This window comes from Panicum virgatum, chromosome 9K (assembly GCF_016808335.1).
Source record: "Panicum virgatum strain AP13 chromosome 9K, P.virgatum_v5, whole genome shotgun sequence".
In the NCBI taxonomy this organism is placed as follows: Eukaryota; Viridiplantae; Streptophyta; class Magnoliopsida; order Poales; family Poaceae; genus Panicum; species Panicum virgatum.
The window spans coordinates 1,837,949-1,859,466 of record NC_053144.1 but is presented as its reverse complement, the minus strand read 5'-3'; the positions used below and the strand labels follow the sequence as shown (position 1 = coordinate 1,859,466).

The window sequence follows — 21,518 nt, the reverse complement described above, 5'->3', positions numbered from 1 at the left end:
TAAATTGAGTCCTTGGTACGCATGATTATTTCGAATTGAGGGGTCTCCTTTCATATTTCAAATGAGACTAATCCAGTCATTGAGTTTTCTTTTAAAACACACGTTAGTCGCATACGGTTGTCATTAATCACCGACACTTACCATTAGCATCTATCGGCATAGATGCGCTACACTGTGGCAACACTGTGGGAACCTGCGACGCGGTACGAGACGTGCTCGGCACAGCTCCCGTTACTATTCTGCCAACTCCAGCTGTCCGGACTCCACCTCACCACACCAACGGCCCCGGACCCGTCCCCTGTTCGGGAAGGGATCCGGCATCGCCACGTGTCCCCCAAGGAGGGATGCTCCGCACTAGCAGCCGGAGGCCCGGACCTCCCCCCTCGAGGGGTCCGGGACCTCCACGTGACTCCCAGACCCCCTTAGCGCACGCGCTAGCACTCCACCCAGGGGGGGCCCGGGACCGCCACGTGCCCCACTACCGCTGGCGCACATATATATATGCAAGACCCTGGCCTGCAGGGCCCACGGAACGCCGCCACGCCACACCTGGAAGATGGTACACCCTACAGCGACGACCATGCCGCCTGCTGGGGCTGTCAGGACGCCGGCGCGATCTCCGCAAGGCCGAGGACGATGCCCAGGACGACTGCCACGCCCGACGCCATGCCCCACAATGTACTTCCCATAGTGCTCGACCACTGCACCCCCGTGATTCGGGGAAAAGACGACGACTTCCACGATCCCCTGCGCATGTACACCGTCCCTCCTTGTGTCTATAAAAGGAGGAGACGAGATTCCTTTAAGGGGGTCGCGGTCGGCCCATTCGGTAGGACACAACGTTTCGTACTACTAGCAGAGCACACACGCTTTTCTGAAACCCGATTTTGGCACTCGCCTCAATCAACTCCTTCTCTAGCAGAGACTTGGGAGCTTCCCTCCCTCTCTCGCCTCGCCTGTACCCCCTACTACAGGCACCTCCGGTGCAAGATAATACAGTGCCCTCGCACACCCCCTTGCTGGACGTACGGCCCCGTGGCCGGAACCAGGATAAACCCGTGCGTTACTGTGTTGCCTCTTGCATCAACATCTAGGACGAGGAACACGCAGCATCATCACTGGTTGGGTCCGGACCGCCGGGTCAGGACACCGACAGAACCTTTACAAGTTAATTTTAGATGGTATACGAGTGGCCATTATGTGTATCAAAGATGATTAAGTCACCAATTTTTCATACTTTTTATGTGCATGCTCCTTACTAGCTTCGTAAAAAAGATGTGATAATCGAATGTTAAATTATTTTCCAACTATACTAGCCACTTATATGTTGTGAACTTGTGACATCATATAACCTTTAGATCGGTAAAAATAGTCAATGCTGACGTTATAACTACTCATCATACAAATGTCGTATATAATTTAATGCCTTTGGTCATCATCTTACTATCTCATACGTCTACAGTTGAACGCTTGCTTTTTCTTACTAGTTTCAAAACACGGAATTTAGAGTCCGTTCTCAAACTTTACTTTTTAGCCTCTAACCAATCTTGACGTATTAGATCCTCTTATCATTGCATCAAACCTCCGAAAAAACCACACTAATTTCCCTTTTCCTCGTTGCCAATTGTCGTGTAGCCGCTGGGGGTGCGGCGTGCAATTTGTGGCAGCACTATTTCTCCTAGTCCACACCCCGCAACGGGTCCCCATCTATCATCTCCCCACTCACACATGCCATCCCATCTCTGCCTTTCTGCTCTTTCCCCTCCACCCCTGCTCCCCACCTCGACTCCATTGCTGCCTTCCCACCAAATCCCATCCCCCCCCACCCCACCGAATTCCCTAGTCTCCCGCCGGATTTGCCCAGTTCGTCAGCTTCGGAGCTCGATTCGTCCCCGAAGCTGCGGCCTGGGCTGCCAATTTGCTCGGTTTGTGGTCTTTCTGATTCGCGTCAGTATTTTTTTTCCACTGGAATATTTCGGTGATTCGCGCCGTATGAGCTCGTATTGGTGGTGGTGTTTCTGATTCTTGCTTGCCGGAGCTGGAGGCCCGAGGGTATGTGGGTTTCTCTGGTGTGGATCCGGGGCTGCGTGGGAGTCACGTTTGTCGATTTCCAGAGCGGGAGGGGAGCCGACTAGATCTCTCGGCACCTGAGGTTGCTGCTCTCCTTCAAAGAGTCCGAGAGGCTAGCTGCGATCGGAGGTTCATCAAGGGTTTTGGCAGGTGAGCGCGGACATGGAGGCCGCCAGGCTCGGCGCGCAGAGCAGCCACTTGTACGGCAGCGGGCTGGGTGAGCTTGACCTGAACAGGCGTGAGAACAGGGTGTTTGGATGGGACCTCAACGACTGGAACTGGGACAGTGAGCGCTTTGTTGCCACGCCGGTGCCAACTGCTGCGGCGAATGGCTCAGGATTGAACAGCTCGCCATCATCATCCGAGGAAGCCGAGGCAGAGGTGGCTAGGAATGGTGGCCATAGAGGCGACTCTGATAAGAGGAAAAGGGTAGTGGTAATTGATGATGATGATAGGGAGGATCAGGACATGATTGTGAACGGTGGCGGGTCGTTGAGCTTGAGAATTGGGGGTAGTGCTGTTGGTGTCGGAGTGATGGAGAGCAGTGATGTAAACGAGGATGACAGAAATGGAAAGAAGATCCGGGTGCAAGGGGGCAGCTCAAATGGGCCCGCATGCCAGGTTGAGGGCTGTGGGGCTGATCTGTCTGCAGCTAAGGATTACCACCGCCGGCACAAGGTCTGTGAGATGCATGCTAAGGCCAGCACCGCTGTTGTCGGGAACACCGTCCAGAGGTTCTGCCAGCAATGTAGTAGGTTAGTTTTATGGTCCTGCTGCTATACATGTAATTATTTGTTCATAGTTGAATGAATGTAGAGTATCTCATTCAAGCTATATTTAGCGCAGCCAGACACAGATTTTAGACGTGCAAAACTCTGACCATGATGTTGTTTTCCAACTTGTGATATTTGAGAATCGCCATAATCTGTCAGCTGTAGAAGAAAATAAATGAAAAGTCACATTTATCACTTTTAGAATGAAATGGCAATATTTAAGTCAAAATTGTTTGCAAGGAAACTTCTAGTATAAATTTTAGAGATCGGAGCATTCACCAAGCGGTTAAATAGTTTCATGATTAGAACTTAAGTTCTTAAGTAATGCGTTGGTGTCACTGTATACTTAAAATAATATTTACCCCCCAAGTTCTCTGTAATTATTATACATGTTCTTGTGCAGATTTCACCTTCTTCAAGAATTTGATGAAGGGAAGCGAAGTTGCCGGCGACGTTTAGCAGGCCACAATAGACGGAGGAGGAAAACCCGCCCTGATATCGCAATTGGTGGGACTGCTTCAATTGAGGACAAAGTTAGCAATTATCTATTGTTGAGTCTTATTGGGATTTGTGCTAATTTGAACTGTAAGTTTGCTAACTTGCTATACCACATACACAGTTTCCTATTCTACATATGAAGGTTCTGATACTTGTATAATTTATTTTCCCTTCAGTCTTATGAAGTTGTGTTAGTAGTGTTTTAATGGAATTTTCTTGTTATAGATTTAGGACAAGATTAGAGATCATATTCTGTTTTACAAGAGTATATAAGTTCTTGTTAGATTTGACATGTTGATGGAAATTCAATAGGTTTAGGCCATAAGGATGTTACATGGTATTATGTGTGTTGGAAGTTCCATATATTGGTTTATTAAATGTTTATTTTCTTGGTTTGTTCATAGGAAGTTCCTCCAGCAGCTGCGTGCTAGAATATCATATTGAGCAATTTAGCATCTTACACATGATAGAATCTGCAAGCTGTGTGACCTTAAATTATTTCTATTTACTGCTATTCTTGTTGCCTGTGAAAGATCATTTCCAAGATAATTAGCGCACCCAAACTTCTCCCTTATGAGCATAGTTAGGCCTGCAGAGCAACTCATATGATCATATTCAGGAATATACATGACTCTTGGAATTGTACTTGCAGCTGACAGTGTTCAGCATTCAAACAGCCAGGAGCTGCTATCCACTCTTTTAAAGAACCTAGGGTCTGTTGCCAAATCACTGGAGCCAAAAGAACTCTGTAAACTCCTGGAGGCATATCAAAGCCTGCAAAATGGATCAAATGCTGGAACCTCTGGAACAACTAATGCTGCAGAAGAGGCTGCAGGGCCATCTAACTCTAAGTTGCCTTTCGGGAATGGTAGTCATCGTGGACAGGCATCATCATCTGTTGTGCCAGTACAATCGAAGGCTACTGTGGTGGTAACTCCAGGTATGATGTAGAACCATTGGTACATTGTTAAACCTTAAGAGCTTGTTTTCTGAGTAACAATTTCAGCTTAAATTTCTTCTCTGCCTCCACAGAGCCTGCATCATGCAAGCTCAAGGATTTTGATCTGAATGACACTTGCAACGATATGGAAGGCTTTGAGGATGGGCAAGAAGGTTCACCTACACCTGCTTTTAAGGCAGCTGATTCTCCTAATTGTGCATCATGGATGCAGCAAGATTCTACTCAAAGTCCACCACAAACTAGTGGCAATTCAGATTCAACATCAACACAATCATTGTCAAGCTCAAATGGAGATGCTCAGGTTTGTCTGTTATTCCTTGCAACAGCTTCATATAAAGAATGCTAAAGGGTAGATTGTGAGTTCTTGTACGACATATCGATCTGTGTAGTATTAGTTTTATATATTGATGAAACATATCTTGACTTACTGCAAATGTTTAATGGGAAATTGACAGCTCACTAGTTGCCAATATGCTATTGGACTAGTCAATAGTATATATACATGCACATCCAACTGTTAGCAGGAATCAACTTTCTTAGGTGGCGAATATTCAAGGTTGGAATTTGAATTGGACAGAGAATTTCAATCAAATTCGTATTTAGGGGGGGGGGGGCTATGCAGCAATTCAACAACACATTTATGAGGGAGTTAGATGTCGAATACATTTGGTTCATGCAGGACTAGTTTGGGAATCCGTGCTTGGCTTTAGGGAGTTAATGACTGCTACCTTTTACTCTTTCAGCCTTCTGAGTTTTAGACCTACCTGATTTTTTGATACCCTTACTAGAAGGTCTGGCCGCTGTCAAGAACTAAAGCAGAAAAGATTTGTATCGTGAAATTTGATAGAACTGTGCACAAACAAGTCTTCAATTCCCAAGATCCAAATCTAGAAGTGTAAAAAAAAAATTATGCACCAAGAAAGTTTCTCTTCAAAATACATTAATCAGATAGGCACTCTTCATTGCATCTCCTCTGTACAGAAATGCCACATTAATACTAGAAAGGTCTAACATGAACTGGACAGTCCTCTGACATCTATGGAAACTTATGCATGGAGAGAATTCATGTTAACAGCCATAATCTTGGTAGCACTCACATATACACCAAGATACTTGTTTTACCATAGTATTTCATAATGGATTTGCACCACCTAACTATGCTTAGGTGCCCTCCTTTTTCTTGTGAAACCCCTGATTCTTATTATTCTGCTTGCAGTGCCGGACTGATAAGATTGTCTTCAAGCTTTTCAACAAAGTTCCCAGTGATTTACCTCCAGTTTTGCGGTCACAGGTAAATTATGCATTCTCTCAGCATGGGGCAAGGAAATGTATCCTGAACCTAACACTTCAAACCCTAAATTTTCAGATTCTTGGTTGGTTGTCAAGTAGCCCTACCGATATAGAGAGCTATATTAGACCTGGCTGTATTATTCTAACAGTATACCTTCGGCTAGTTGAGTCTGCATGGAGAGAGGTATACTTCTTAATTTTGTCAAAATAGTGCCCCTCTTTTGTTTGGTTATTAACAGTCTTTTCTGCAGCTTTCTGGTAATATGAGCCTGCACCTGGACAAGCTTTTGAATAGCTCCACTGACAACTTTTGGGCATCAGGCTTGGTGTTTGTGATGGTTCGACAACAGTTAGCTTTTATGCACAATGGTGAGCCAATCCCAGGCGCTTAGCACTTGTACAATTATGCTGATGTTCAGGTTTTATTCTGTATTCATTGTGTATGAAATTTGTTAATTATCACGCTCATTCGTTCATCTTGCTGCAGGTCAAATTATGTTGGACAGACCACTGGCACCCAGTTCTCACCAATACTGCAAGATTTTACGTGTCAGACCAGTTGCTGCACCTTATTCCGCAACAATAAATTTCAGAGTAGAAGGTTTTAATCTACTCAGTACTTCCTCGAGGTACTTCATCTTAAATTTGGATTAACTTATCAATGAAGTAGTTTAATCCTTGATGTTTCCTTCAGCTTATTCTATATCTAACTCTATCTGCTCATGTTTGCAGGGTAATTTGTTCATACGAAGGATGTTGTATATTCCAGGAAGACACAGATACCGTAGCAGACGATGCTGAGGACATCGAATGCCTCAGTTTTTGTTGTTCCGTCCCTGGTTCAAGGGGAAGAGGATTTATAGAGGTACAGATTGTTATATAGCTTTTTTATGATATGGTGATTCCAGTTTTCTTATGAAACTTTGAATTTCCCCTGAATATCACCTTTAATTTCAGGTCGAAGATAGTGGATTTAGCAATGGCTTCTTCCCCTTTATAATTGCTGAGAAGGATGTATGCTCTGAGGTTTCTGAGCTGGAGAGCATATTTGAGTCCTCCAGTGACGAATATGCAGTTGTTGATGATAATGCCAGGGACCAAGCCTTGGAGTTTCTAAATGAGTTGGGTTGGCTTCTTCATAGAGCGAACAGAATGTCTAAACAGGCTGAAACGGATACACCTCTAGCTGCTTTTAACATGTGGAGATTCAGGAAACTTGGTATATTTGCCATGGAGCGGGAGTGGTGTGCTGTGGTCGAAATGCTGTTAAATTTCTTATTTATTGGCCTTGTTGATCTGGGATCCCAATCTCCAGAAGAGATGGTGCTTTCAGAAAATTTGTTGCACGCTGCTGTCCGAAGGAAGTCTGTTAAAATGGTTAGGTTTCTGCTGAGATACAAACCGAATAAAAACTCTAAGGGAACTGCACAGACATACCTATTCAGACCTGATGCTCTGGGCCCATTAACAATTACCCCCCTTCATATAGCAGCTGCCACTAGTGATGCTGAGGATGTGTTGGATGCGCTGACAGATGATCCTGGACTGGTATTCTCTTTTCTAGTTCTTGGAACCTGTAAATTATCGTTCTTTTGATATTTTGGCTAAAGCAGACATACACACTTAAAATTAAACTGTAAAGTGATGATACGTGAATTATGAAACGTCACATTTATTTTTAACCTATTAATAGTCTGTTGCGACTTCCTTTCAGGTTGGAATTAGTGCGTGGAGTAATGCACGGGATGAAACAGGCTTTACCCCAGAAGACTATGCTCGGCAGAGAGGCAATGATGCTTACCTGAATCTTGTCCACAAGAAGATTGATAAGCATCTTGGCAAAGGCCATGTTGTCCTCGGTGTTCCAAGCAGTATGTGCTCTGTAATACCTGATGGTGCTAAGCCTGGTGATGTTAGCCTCGAGATCTGCAGGCCAATGTCTGCATCAGTGCCACGTTGCCTCCTCTGCACCCAACAAGCGCGGGTGTATCCAAATTCTGGGGCAAGGACCTTCCTTTACCGGCCAGCAATGCTGACGGTGATGGGAGTTGCCGTGGTTTGTGTCTGTGTGGGCATACTTCTTCACACCTTTCCCAGGGTTTATGCTGCGCCCACATTCAGATGGGAGTTGTTGGAGCGTGGACCGATGTAAGAAGTTTTAGGATGAAAAATAAGCCTTGCTGCTGTTTGTAAGTTGAGAGCTTTAGTGTGGTGGCTAAGATCAAAGGAACATAATTACCGTGTGAAGAAGTTCCTTTGTATTTAAAGCAGTATCCTGTCGCTGCTGTAAGCTTACACATCGTCAATATCAACTATATTTACAACCTAACATGCTTCCATTCCATTAATCCATTTTTTGTATTGTAGAACTCATTCTTTGCGGAGCTTTTGTGAACCATCAGAATAAAACGTGTTCTCGTTTGTATATGTTGACCTTTTGTCCTTATTATATGTTACAGATTGAAAACTGATAATATTGGCTCTTGGAGTGATGTCGGAACTCAAAATCTGTACTTGTGGGAACAATATTTTACAATTCAAAATCTGCATTTTCATGGGGGGCTGAAACACACGAATTTTCTGTTCAGACCCATCAAGATGTACACTTTGCTATTAGTAGACGGTTCTCCGGTGAAATATTTGATGGAACATAGCTTACAAGATCTGCAACTAGACCCTTATGTCTAAGCCATAACAGCCTCCCTGTATCAATGATGTCTTTACACATGAATCCCAAAGAGGCCCTCTCCCCTGTTGGCATACTTCGGATTATCTTCTCAATTCCGATGTTCTCCAAATCAGGCTTCTCTGGTTCTCTGCACCATAGTCCAACACAAAGAAAGGTCATCAAATACATATCAAGCTTGCAATGACTGACAGCCAAATTTCCAGAGCTTGCAATGCAAAACTTCGATTATTGGGGTAATTTAAATGTTGACTGAAAATAAACTTCAGATAACCAGGAAATATGCATAGACGAGACTAAAGGTCGGAACAGAATATCTTTAAGGACAATAGAAAATGCAGACAAGACCCAAGGGATAATTATGCTTAATGATTCCCAACCTGATTTCGGAAGATGTGTCTTCAACTTCCACATAGGAATCTGGGGAGCTGTGATCACCGTCCACAGCCCAGCTGCTAAACCATGTCATGGCATGGAATTCTTCCTCTGTAATACTTAGTCCTGAGAGGAAAGATTTATCTGCAGTAACGGGAAAAAATTACTTGGCAAGCAGTTTAAGAAAATAAATTACTTGGCAAGCAATTCAAACAGAATTGCTATAATTTTCAAGAAATAACAAACTTTTATATGTAAATGAGGTGAAAGTGAAAGACACATCCCATTTTCTTTTTGTTGAAATGCTTAGCAATCTTAGAAAAGAGTATTACTCGCATAATGCTTCCACTGACAAAGATGGTGGCAGCAGGTAGCTAGAGCAAGGCCCTGAAGACTTTGTTTGCCATGGACCCTTTCTTCTGTTTGATCATATTGTTCAGGGAGACAGCAAGTCATGGTCATATCTGACAATGGAAGAGAAGTTTTCTTAGATAAGCTTTTCTCAACACAAATGAATGCACGAATTTCAAATAGTTGGACAACCTGTTGCGGGTCCACAGAGATGTTTTCCAATTGCTAGATACTTAAGTCCCCTCAATGCCTCTATTCCGTGCAGGTTCAAATCCTCAACTGCATTGTGTTTATGTTGTTTATCAGTGATTATATTTGTTTAAGAAAGTACAACCACACAAATATAAATGATCAAATGAACCAGGTCAGTTACACACAAAAAAGACTCAGTTACGAAGGTGCTTACAAACCACTCGAAATTCATTATGTTTGATATCCAATAAATATAGAAAAGAAAGAGAAACCTTACTATCAATTCTCAATCGCTCCAAGGTAGCATCTTCGTTCTGACGCAAGCTTCGATCAGCCTAGAAATTTATGTGGTTAAAAAACTTGTCTTGGCGAAATTAAATTTAGCATAACAGTAAGCTGCTAAAATGTTCAAAAAAAAATTCATAATACAATCAAGCTTGCTCTAAAATTAACATATTATCCAAAATGTTAGATATGTCTTCAAATTAACTGCAGAGGCATTAAATTAAGACAAGAATAACAAGTTAAATCATAAATTCACATCACTAGAATCAACACACAACTACACAAGTCAACGTGTCTTAACATTCAATTGCAAAATACAGCCTACATTAAGTATAGTAAAACACTAAAGCTACAAGAATTCGAGAGGTTGCAAAAACTGATACATCACTTTGCAAAAAGTAGAGACAAAGTATCATTATCATTATTGAGCCTAACTATGATGAAAAATCGCGGCCTTGTGAAGCTAAGCTGCATTTTGGAAAATATAGTAACCAACAGCGGGCACTAATACAGATCTTATGTCGAAAACATAATAATTTGTTTAGATTTACGGACCTTAAGCTTGTAGGACCGTCTCTCAACCAAGAACACATTCCTAATCCCATAACAGTCCACCAGCACCTGAGTCAAGTACCCCCTTCCAGCTCCAAATTCCACAACTGCCTGAGCACTCGCTGCCATATTCTCCCCGGCGACCACCTCAGTGCTACCCTTGTGCAGCAAGCCAAATTCCTCCATGTTCCCAACAATGGACGCCTGCTGCGCGACATGCTTCTCTTGGTACGGCACCTTCCTGTAATCCAATCCACCATCAGAAATCACTTCCCAATAGCAGAATGAGCCTTACACTCCCAAAATGGCGAATTCCCCCCACCTATCGACCTGCCCACCCATCCATTTGTCGCAAGCACCGGTGATCAGATACGACTCGCGCATGGCCATGGCTGCTGCCGCGTGCACCGATCGGATCTTACCAAGCAGACCCCCGAACTCATCCTCCGTAAGCCTGTATACGGCTGCACGCTTCTCCGCCGACGTGATGCCACGGCCGGCCTCAGCCCCGCCGGAGTTGATGCCCTTGGAGTAGTACGGCTGCGCAGCGAGCGCGGCGATCTGCTTCTTCAGGGGACACTTTCCGACGTGCGCCTCCAGGTTCTCCTCGAGCACCGTGCTGCGTGTGAGAAGAAAATGCAGGGGTTAGTGGCGATGCTGGAGCCAATCCAAATGGTGGGGTGGTGGTGGGCTAACTGGGAGGGGTCGACAGGGCACGGGACGCGGCGGCCGGCGCCAGAGGAGGACTCGGGTAGGTGGTTCCCGCAGTACCTGAGGAGCAGGATGGACCAGGGTTAGGGTTCAGGGTTAGACTGACGAGCGAAGAAGCTTCGTCGGAGTAGCTTACTGAGAGGACGGGAGGGAGGAGTTGGCGCAGTGGCGGCGCTTGTTCGGGAGCCAGAAGTGGCAACGGCCTGGAGGAGGAGGCGGTGGCGGTGGCGGTGGCGGTGAGCGCTTGCCGTTCGCCGGAGCGCGGCCCATCTCTGACGGCGGCGGCGCGGTGGCGATAGGGAGAGGGAGAGGGACAGAGGGACGGAACGGAACGGAACGGAACAGTGGCGCCGGGCGGCAGGAGAGAGGTTCCGGGTTCAGGTTAGAAACGGGAAGTCTGCGCCGAGATATAGTGACCGTACGATCCAATAGAAACGGTTCAGATTAGCCCGAAGGAAAGAGTGGTGCTGTTATTTTTACATTTGAGCCCTTAGTATTTATAAAGTTCATCAAAACAAACCTCGATCCAAATCTGATTACACGGATACCGTGCGATTGAACATTAACGGCCTAGATGCGCACTAGGGAAAAGGGTGAGCAAGTACTTTACACATTACGTCCTCTTTGGCTGGGCTCCGTCGGCTCCGACACTATAGTGTCACTATAGCGTGGAGATAGAAGAGTAAAAAACTAGCTTATACAGTATCTGAGAGGAGAGTTGAGAGAGAAAAACAGATTTGATGAACAGTGTCGTGATCGTAATTGGAGCTGGAGCCACCTAGAGCTCTCCCAAACCACTCCGAATCTTAGGCTACCCGCACCAGTGCACGGTAAAGGTTCCTTCAGTAAACCTTTATCGACTTTTTTTGCTGCAGCGGTGTACTCGATAGCTCACGCTATCTTTGCGGAGGGGCTGGATTCCGCTGGATTGAGCGGAATACCGGATGCCCGCTACGCGCCCCGGTGGCGCGGGGCCCGCCCGCCCGCGCGCGTCCCAACCGCCCGGCGCGAGGGCGGCAAGGCCGCAGGAGGAGCAGAGCGCGACGCCGGGGACGACCGCCGGTGGTGTTCGTGGGCCCGCGTGCGAACCTCCGGAAGGCGGTGGCCCTACTGTGCGCGGCGGAGCTCCGGCGGCCGGAGGTCGGGCGAGGAGCGCCGCGAGCTCCGCCATGGCCACCGCTGCGGGCCGCCCAGCCGCGGCCGCTCCGCTCCGCTCTGCGGCGTCGCGCGCGCGCCGCGCCCGCTTGCGCGCACCGTGGCCGCGGGTCCGCCCCGCCGCGGCCGGCGCTCGGAGGAGCCGAGAGCCGGAGCCGAGCCGAGACGTTCACCGGCGGTGGAGCGGAGGGTGCGCGCCGGCCCGCTTCACCGTGCGTCCTGCGCCGTGCGTGGCGGAGGGGTGCGTGGCGGCCGCTGGCTGCGAAGGGAGCAGGGGCGCCATGCTGGCCAAGAGAGAGAGGGGGGACGGAGCGCCATTCCGGCCGCTGGAGCTCAGCTCCCCCCCGCTTGCGCGCGCGAGGGGCGGAGAGGCGCCGTCCGGATCCGCCGGCTCGCTGCCCCCCTGCTCCTCCGCCGCCGCGTCGGCCATGGATGTCGTCTCCGCCGCGCACGAGCCGGAACGCAGAGCGAGGAGGGAGCAGGGGCCGCCGCGGCCGAGCGCGCCCGGCCCTGCTCAACACGCTACCGTGGCCGCTGGAGAAGGAGGCCAATGGAAAGGGCCGGCGGAGAGGGAGGTGCGGGGTGGCGCGGAGGAGGGTGCGGCTCGCCGAGGAAGCCTGGAGGCCGCCGCTGGTCAAGGCCAACGTCGCCCACGCACGCCCAGGCCCGCGCACGAGCTGGCGCCGCCGGAGTGGAGGGAGGGCGAGGAATCGAGGGCCGGCGCCGGCGCCTCCGCTCGGCCAGCGAGCTCGAGGGCGGCAGAGGAAGCTGTCCGCGGCGGGGCACCATCTTCAGCACCTGGGGCGTCGCGGAGGGAGGATGGGGAGGGGGTGCATGGCCTCGCCGGCCACCGCCGGCCCAAGCTGACCCTAGACACGGCGGCCTTCTCACCGGCGCAGTGGAGAAGAGAAGAAGGGGAGGCGGAGGACAGACGATCCAGTCGAGGGAGAGAGACACGGGGGAGGAACGGTGGGAGTCAAAAAAATAGAGGGGAGGCTGACGGGCCGGTCATGGGTAGTTTGGTACAGAGAATGATAAATATGACGGGTGTAGTAAAATTGAGTGTAGAGTAAAAAATTTCGATGATCAGACGAGAATATTTCTTATAAAGGATGATTTTAGAGGAATGACAGTGCAGATAGCCTTAGCGGATCCGAAACTCTTCAAAGTACTCTAAATTGGATCGCGGTTAAAATTTGGTCCAGATCGAGACTCGTCTCAGCCCCTGGTGCGTTTTAGCAGAAAAGCCCCTTTACATATTTTTCAGCCCGGCCACATGGTCGTCCCCTTGCTCGCGACTCGCGAGTCCCGCCGCGGCGCCGCCGGCCCGCCCCGCCCCGCCTCTGCTCGAGGCCTGATCGGTGAGATCCGGATTTGCACAGCCTCTCGAGTGCGTTGAGCACTCTGGAGGCTTTCATTCTATCGACTCTCGAGCAGGGTTTTATTTCCCAACCGGAAACCGGTTACCGCCGCCCTCCGGTACCGGTTTACCGGACCGGTTAGGCCGGTAACCGGTGGAAACCGGTTGAATTCAAATCCAAATTCAAATAAATTCAAATTTTCCCGTGCAACCGGTTCCGACCGGTTTACCGGCCGGTTTGGCCGGTTTTACCGGTTTACCGGTCGGTTTGACCGGTTTGAAATTCAAACGCTCCCGTGCAACCGGTTTACCGGCCGGTTTTACCGGTTTACCGACCGGTTTGACCGGTTTACCGGCCGATTTGACCGGTTTGATCGGTGGGCCTTCATGGGCCGGCCCATTTTTTTTCTTTTTCTTTTTTGATTTAACTTTAAATTCCCACAAACTATACTAAATGAATGAATTTTTGAGAAAATTTGACACCATTAAATTCATCACACCTTGAAGTATTTGGGAATTTTTCATTTTTTGAATTCAAATTTAAAATTTGAATTTTGGCCGGTTGGGTACCGGCCGGAACCGGACCGGTTTGACCGGTAACCGGTCAAACCGGACCGGTTCCCACCGGTTAGGTTAACCTTGCTCTCGAGGGGGGGAGGCTAGCTACGCGCGATAGCCTCGTCCCGGCCGGCCGGCGACTGAGAGCCAAGATTGGAACTTGATGCGCACGAAGTGGCCAGTCTGATTTTTCTTTTCAGGCCATTCACGCACAAAATTAACAAAGAGCAACCTCGAGTGTTAAGCTTTGGTGGCAGCTTCTCTGTCCAGGATTTCCCACAGCACAGAATGCGACAATTCAGAGTGAGTGATTCATCTGAATAGCAGCAATGCGTCATCTGGGGGGCTCTTGGGCATATTCAGACGTTCATTGAGCTGCTCTGAACTTGAGTACTTGACTGCATTAGTAGGATCGATTGGTGATTTACCAGCTCGTCGATGATGCCAGCTCTTTGCACAAAGCGATTGGTCACTCTCAGCAGCCTAGTGCAGGTAACTGTTTCCTCTCTTCCTCTTCCCGTCAAGCAGGAGCAGGTGCTGCCCTCAAAACTCTGGTGCTCCGTTCCTGCTTGGACAAGATCACGGGGTTTCAGTGATGTCTCCCTTAAACTAAGAGAAAATTATTTATTTGGCCCTACAAAAAGTTGGCCTTAGATTCTTGGCCCCTCTCAACTTTCATTTGCTTTTCTTGGCCTACTTTCAACTTTCATTTACTTTCTTGACCCTTCCGTCCACTCCCGTCGGGATCTTCCGTTACTGCCACCCTGGCCCCACACGTCATCCGTGACCTTCTTCCACCTCGCATCCCCTCCCCCGGCGCGCTCTCTCTCTCTTCCCCGCGCCGTCGCCCCATCCCGATGTCGCCGCTCCTCAACCCCACGACTACATTGCCTCTCTACCGCGGCAGCGGCGCCGCCGACGCCAGCCTCCTCCTCGTACTCCTCCCCGTCCTCACGCTCCGCCTAGTCCTCCCGGGCTCCGAGTCCCCCGATCGCGATGAGGCCGCCGCCGCCGCGCTCTCCGTCAGCCCGCTCCCGGTCGCCCCCAAGAGCTCCGGTGCCCGGGATTGGACGCCGCCTGCCCCACGGCTGGACGGCCGCGTCTCGCGCGAGGGACCGCGCCCTGCTGGGCGCGCCCGGCCTCGACCTCGCGCGTGGCGGCGCTGTGGCGGGCGGCGGCTTTGGGTGAGAGGGCAGGGAGCTCGGCGAGATCGAGGAGGTGCTACTGGTCAATGGAATCGACCCGTGGAGGTCTTGGCTTCGCGAATCGCTGGCGGCAATGGCGGCCACCACTTTGTGCGCCGGCCATGAAAGAGATAAAAGGGCTGTTAGCCAGCAGCCAGGGAGGCGCGTGTGACGGCTGGAAGGGATGGAGGCTCACTGCGGCCTGGTGAGCAACATGCCGTTTTGGCTGGGGAAAAGCCGGCCGGTGGTTCATACAACCAGGCCCTTCTTCTACCTCTGGACAGGGCTGGCCTGGGGCGAGGCGGCGTGACCGCGGCCAAGGCGCTCGCGCACGAGCGGCGCGGGCGGCCCTACTGCGGCTTTCGGCGGCGAGGCGCGCACGGGAGATGTGGGGCACCGTGGCAAAAAGGCAGCGGCGCCAGCGGTAGTGTGCGGCGGCGGCGGCTGCAGCACAGCAGGAGGCAGGCGAGGCACCAGCCACCAGGGAGGGATGGGGACGCCGAGCGCGGAGGGCAGGCGCGGCGTGCGGCGAGGGCGAGATGGAGGCTCGGCCGGGCCTCTCTTGACACTGACTCGTGGGGCCGGGTGACAGCTAACGGAGCCACTAACGGGAGTCGACGGAAGGGCCAAGAAAGCAAATGAAAGTTGAAAGTAGGTCAAGAAAGCAAATGAAAGTTGAAAGGGGCCAAAAATCTAAGGCCAACTTTTTGTAGGGCCAAATAAATAATTTTCTCTTAAACTAATCTCTCTGCCTGTCAAGTGTCAAACGGCAGTGATTACGATTTGCAAGCACAACGACTAGTTGCCGAATCATTAGAGCTTTGCCAGATGCACGTGCCCCACCGGCTGACCTTGATCATGGCCTCATGTGCGCACTAACCAACAGCGCCTCGGGTTCAGACTTGAAGATCCGCCCAGTTGCGCCGCCAGCCAGCGGCAGGTCGATCTGTTTCCTTCGATTCTTCAACAACATGGCAAAAAAAAAACAAATGACACAGCTGTTTTACTGAGTTCTAGTGTTCTACAATACAATGGTGTGCATTACTGTTACATTCATGACATTGTGCAGAGGTGTATGAACAAAGAAACACAAGGACCAGATCAATGACAACGGCAAATAACACAGGGTACGGTCGGCGTTCACAGTCCGACGGTGTGCAGCACGGCAGGGTTGACGGCGGTGGTGGCGCCGTCGACGACGAGGTTGTGACCGCTGATGAACCCCGCCTGGTCGGACGCCAGGAACAGCGCCGCCTCCGCCACGTCCTCCGCCCGCAGCACCTTCCCGCGTAGCACGTTGAGGGCACACGTCATGGCCTCCATCTCCTCTGGCCCGACGCCCATGAGCGCGCAGCTCATGGGCGTGGCCACGCCGCCTGGGGACACGCAGTTGACGCGCACGCCGTGGCGCCCGAGCTCCCCCGCCGCGGCGCGCACCAGGCCCAGCAGCGCGTGCTTGGACGCCGTGTACGACGCCGGCCCGAACCCGCCCTGGAGCGACGCCACGCTCGCCGTGCACACGATGGCGCCGCCGCGGGCGCCGTTCGGCGGCACCATGGCGCGCGCCGCGTGCTTCACGCACGCCGCGGCGCCGCGGAAGTTGACGGCCATCACGCGGTCCAGCTCCGCCAGGTCCATGTCCATCACGGACCCCGTCGGGAGCAGCACGCCGGCGTTGCTGAGCATGACGTCCAGCCGCCCGTGCGCGGCCACCACGGCGCCCACCGTCGCCTCCACCTGCGCCTCGTCCGTCACGTCGCACCGCATGTACGTGCACCCGGCCGACGCGGCCACCGCCTCGCCCAGCGCGTCCTGGATGTCCGCGATCACCACCGTGGCGCCGCTCGACGCGAACAGCCGCGCCGCCGCCTCGCCGATGCCGCTCGCGCCGCCGGTGACGATGGCCACCTTGCCGTCCAACCTGTCGCCGACGACGAAAGCCCAACGGTGTCAATTCACGAGCTGCACGCACGTCGCAACTCGAACCAAAAAAAAAAAAAACAGCACCGCCAGCACACTCACCTCGGCTTGGACATGGTCGATGCTAAACTTCGTCAGCCCGTTATACCAGGGATGGACTCAGCATGGGTTTATATAGGCCGCAATTTCCTATAGATTTCGTTAACTTGTCAGTATTTTAATAAAAACACTAATTTTTAAAGAATCGAGAGGACATGATTGAGCATTGTTACACTCGCAAAACGATTAATAAACTAGTTCTTGATTGCTGCAAAATAGTAGTAATAAGAAAGAGTAACAAACTGCCATCATGGTCCAACCATGGTTCCTCGAAAATTGATCGATTGGAAAGACGATGAAAGCTGGTGCAGCCGAGATGGAAGGAGGAGATGGAGGCATGTGGAGGCCATGGGTGATTGCCCCCTTTGAGGCAGACACAGCCATTGCACTCTCCCTCGGCTCTGGCTGGCATGCTTCCTCTGCGCCGGGCACTGATCACTGCTAGCACTGTGTTACTAATCCACACAAGAAAGAAATCTGAACATGAAACAGAAAAAATAAATTCAATCTTAAGGGCAAATCTAGAAAGACGCCATTTCTTATATAAGAAAAGAAGCGATCAGAGGAAATCTCAGGATTGCTTGCATTATATTGTTAACGGCTTTGCGTTTTCTATGGAATGATATCGTCCAAGAGGAAAGCTGTGATCTTTATGCTGTTGGCGTCGTCAAATGCGAAGCTTGCTGCGCAAAGTTTGCAGGAATTTTTGTTGTTGCTTGCCTTCACACCCTGGGCAGTTGGAGCTTCTAGATGGTCAATGCTCTTATCGCATCTCGCGCCATTATGCTATTAAACTCCATCTCCTCTTTCGCTGTCTCAGGTCAAGAGCAGCAGTGAAATCAAAAAATTGCTCTGACTGCCAGCCGCCCTTGATCGCGGCAGGCAACCGGCACTCAGAGCACAGGCGTTCTTTTGAGTTATCAGTCGGTTTTATACTGAATTGTATGATTTCTTCTCCAATTCTCAGTGGTGTGATAAGAAAACGGGTCAGTGCTTTCTTGACACTTCTAATCAAAGCACTGAAAAAAGGGGTTATCAGTGTGTTGGCGCTAAGCTAATCCTTATTTGGTTTCAGAACGTAGGTTAAGTTAATTTCAAAAAAAAAGAACGTAGGTTAAGGTTAGTGACTGCTGACTGCTTCTGCTGGTGGTCCGTGAGACTGAAGATTCGATTCCATTCAGGGACCAGAGACCAGACCATGGATTCAAGGCAAAAATGAAAATTGATTCTTACTTCACAGCTTCAAGCATCAATCCAGCTGAATCTGTTTGCATCCTGCTTACTCCTGCCGCGGCCAGCCAGCGCTGACTGACATGTCGACGCGTTCAGACGACAGTCGATGAATCATTGGCCCGTCCGTCCAAGACACCCATCCAGCTTGGCTTGCTGTTCATCCCACGGTCATCTTGATTCTTATGTTCGACTGAACGTGGCTGGTGACTGGTACTGATTTGGTGTGAGAGAAAAGTATATTTGGCTGGCTGGTGGCTGGTGGCTGGTGACTGGTGCTGATTTGCTGTGAGAGAAAAGTATATTTGGCTGGCTGGTGGCTGGTGCTGATTTGATATGATAGAAAAAATATTGTTGCTAGTTACCAGCAGAATATAGTAACTTTCTTTCTCCCCCTTTTGAATTTTTTGACCGCCCAAAATCAAAAGAATAATCTGCCAATTTCTTTTGCTACTGATCAATCATTATGCACCGGGTAGAGAAACTACATACCATGGTCCACCTCAAACCATCGGCTATGGCCTATGGAGCTACTCTTATGTAACAAGTTGTTTTACCTTATGCATCTAGCGCTGTCCAAACGGTAAGTTGTGTAAATCCAACCGCAGAAAAGTTATCTCGTGAAAATGAAAGGAAAAAAAAGGGTTGGAAAGCGAGTTGAAGTTGCGAAGTCAGAAATCAGAGCTGCATCTCCACTTGTCAGCGTAGACTGCTGAATGCCGCACATGTTTTTTTTTGGCGTTAAGCCCTGTTTGATACATAAATTTTACGCCCAAAAACATCACATTGAATATTTGGACACATGCATAGATTATTAAATAAAATCTATTTACAAAACATTTTGCACGGATGAGTTGTAAATCGCGAAACGAATTTAATGAGCTTACTTAATCCATGATTTGCAACAACAATGCTACAGTAATCATCCGCTAATCATGAATTAATTATAGATTAATTAGATTCATTAGATTTATCTCGCGATTTTCAATCCATCCGTGCAAAAAGTTTTGCAAATATATTTTATTTAGTACCCAAAATATCAAGATTTCATTTCAAAATTTTACCCCTAAAGATCTAAACACGGCCATATATATCAACGTGTGCTGTCCTCTTCTTTGCATAATGCAACTGGGCACAATCTCGTGCCCGTTAATTGTAAAAATCGACGTGCTGCAGATTTTGAAACACAACCCAACAATAATGCATAAGATTTTTTTAGTCTGATTTAGAAAATCTGGATGTACACTTGTAAAAAAAAAGAATCTAACCCACACTAAAAAGCAAAATTGGCCGTGACTGCAAAGGTCCTTGGGAAGTAAAAATGAACGTGGCCTTGGCCCCGTTAGTCACATGGTGTACTTTCTAAAGGATCTAAATTCCATACATTATTTTATGTGTGTTGACTAAGGGTGATGGTACACATCGGATGCCTGGAAAACAGAATCTTCTTATTAGGCAATAAAGGGAAAATTGGGTCCATACCATTAAAAGTTTCAAAGTTTAGAAAAATACCATTAAAAGTTTGAAGTATAGATAAGTACGCTCCGTTGTTGATTTCTAGCATGGGCTAACGGCAGAAAGGCTGCTCCGTTAGCTGCTGATTAAAAAGAAAAAGAAAATCCCAAAACCCATCCCAACCCACTCACGCAGCCCACCTCAGGCCAAAAGCAGGAACACGCACACACCCGAACCCAAGAGGAGCGACTACAGGACACACGCACGCACACAGAGAGGAGCGATTACCAGGCCGGCGGCGCGCGCCCTTCGGCAGCGGCACCTCCGCAGGCCTCCCTTCCATGGTGCGCACCTCTCCCTCCCTCTTATTTTCTATTGTTCATCTCTTTCTCCTGCTTTGTCTAAACCCTAGGTTTTGGGGATTCTATAGTGCTGGGAAAAGGAATCGTGGATTTGAGTAGGGATGGATGCTACTGAAGTTCCAGAAGGGTAATCCCCTCTCTCCCGCTTTGTATTCTTCAAATTTGTAATTGTTTTGCTAGAATTTATATCTGTTCTATATGTTTGTGGCTTGCATGTGGTAGGATTGATCCAAAGAATGCTTGTAAAGTAGAGGTCAATGTCAACTCATACTTCAGCACTAGAGATGGTAAAAGAGAGTACAATCGGGGTCGGACCATAAGCTAGATTGTTGATTCGGAACAATATGCAGTCATTGATCCCGAGAATGATATTTTTAGAGAAGGATATTTCTGGGGCAGTAACCAAAGGGTAAATTTTTGGGTTGTAACAGGGCCGCATTTGACATGCAAGTTAACTTCAGATGGTCAGCTTCTTAACTTGCTTAGGGCGTCCCAATTAGTGAAATTTCTTATGATAGTGGGCGGAATTGAGAAGGATAATGAGATGCCTGCTGCAGTGAATATGGTTGGTGAGGACACACATGCTGCAATGAATGTTGTTGACGATATGAAAATTAGGGGATTTGAATGGGCAGCGGTACCACAATATGGAGAAACAACTGCAGGACCACCAATGGTTGAAGAGGAGGAGAAGGAACACTTTATGACTGTTGGTTGTGATCCTCATGGAGATGAGCCAACTGGAGTAGACGAAGAGTGGAGGTACTTCAACAATGTAGATTCTGCTACTCATAATGTACAACCAGTAGAAAATATTGAAGTAGAGGTGCAGAAAAGAAAGAGGGCAAGACCTATTCCAGAATTTGATATTGAATGTGTTCCTGATGATGAGGCTGCTATGGTAGATGATTACATTGTTCCTCACACAATTCATGATAAAGAAAATCCAGTTATTAAGGAAGGAGACACATTTGGAGATAAGGAAGAGTTTATTTTGACTATGAGAACATATGCCATAAAGAATGAGTTCGAGACTAGGGTTGAACATAGTGACAAAGAAAGATACATGGCAAGGTGTGGAGATGAAAACTGTGGTTGGAGAGTTTTTGCAAAGAAACTTCATGGTGGCAACACATTCATGGTGGTCAAACTCTCAAAATTGGCTGATCACACTTGTTCTAGTTCAGCAAGGATGAAGGGACATCAGGCATTGACAACTTGGATATCGAAAAGAGTGAAAGATATTATTAAAGAGGATCCAACTCTAGGTGCCAGGAAGTGACAAAAGAGATTGGAGATACATTACAATATTGAATTATCATATTTTAAAAGTGTGGTCAGGAAAAAAAATCTGCAATGGATGATATTTATGGTACTTGGGAGGAGAGCTTCACAATGTTATGGAGATTCAAAGCAGCTCTTGAAGAAATTTGCCCAGGAAGCATTGTTGA

The 21,518-nt window shown here is 48.7% G+C and overlaps 5 protein-coding genes across 5 annotated transcripts; 3 read left to right on the top strand and 2 right to left on the bottom strand.

The window, feature by feature from the left end:
- The first annotated feature begins 1,700 nt into the window (after nt 1-1,700).
- Nucleotides 1,701-8,019, top strand: LOC120649209 (squamosa promoter-binding-like protein 6). The gene is made up of 11 exons (XM_039925937.1): nt 1,701-2,825; nt 3,247-3,428; nt 3,994-4,281; nt 4,374-4,603; nt 5,519-5,593; nt 5,669-5,776; nt 5,844-5,961; nt 6,080-6,221; nt 6,325-6,457; nt 6,550-7,140; nt 7,307-8,019. Exons 1-11 carry the CDS (start codon nt 2,233-2,235, stop codon nt 7,742-7,744), a joined length of 2,898 nt encoding a protein of 965 aa, XP_039781871.1. The 5' UTR covers nt 1,701-2,232; the 3' UTR covers nt 7,745-8,019.
- A 62-nt stretch (nt 8,020-8,081) lies between these two features.
- Nucleotides 8,082-11,122, bottom strand: LOC120649210 (tRNA:m(4)X modification enzyme TRM13-like). Its single transcript, XM_039925938.1, has 9 exons — nt 10,881-11,122; nt 10,730-10,804; nt 10,356-10,652; nt 10,037-10,274; nt 9,474-9,531; nt 9,197-9,283; nt 8,986-9,117; nt 8,659-8,797; nt 8,082-8,408 (listed from the first exon to the last, which is right to left on the bottom strand). The coding sequence occupies exons 1-9, from the start codon at nt 11,012-11,014 to the stop codon at nt 8,186-8,188; spliced, it is 1,383 nt and encodes a 460-aa protein (XP_039781872.1). The 5' UTR covers nt 11,015-11,122; the 3' UTR covers nt 8,082-8,185.
- Nucleotides 11,123-11,688: 566 nt separating this feature from the next.
- LOC120648948 (translation initiation factor IF-2-like) lies at nt 11,689-12,972 on the top strand. Its single transcript, XM_039925571.1, has one exon. It carries the CDS (start codon nt 11,689-11,691, stop codon nt 12,970-12,972), a length of 1,284 nt encoding a protein of 427 aa, XP_039781505.1.
- Nucleotides 12,973-15,981: 3,009 nt separating this feature from the next.
- On the bottom strand, nt 15,982-17,740 carry LOC120649211 (short-chain dehydrogenase reductase 3b-like). The gene is made up of 2 exons (XM_039925939.1): nt 17,024-17,740; nt 15,982-16,922 (listed from the first exon to the last, which is right to left on the bottom strand). The coding sequence occupies exons 1-2, from the start codon at nt 17,035-17,037 to the stop codon at nt 16,142-16,144; spliced, it is 795 nt and encodes a 264-aa protein (XP_039781873.1). The 5' UTR covers nt 17,038-17,740; the 3' UTR covers nt 15,982-16,141.
- A 2,564-nt stretch (nt 17,741-20,304) lies between these two features.
- LOC120649208 lies at nt 20,305-21,423 on the top strand. Its single transcript, XM_039925935.1, has one exon. The coding sequence runs from the start codon at nt 20,579-20,581 to the stop codon at nt 21,347-21,349; it is 771 nt and encodes a 256-aa protein (XP_039781869.1). The 5' UTR covers nt 20,305-20,578; the 3' UTR covers nt 21,350-21,423.
- Nucleotides 21,424-21,518: the final 95 nt, after the last annotated feature.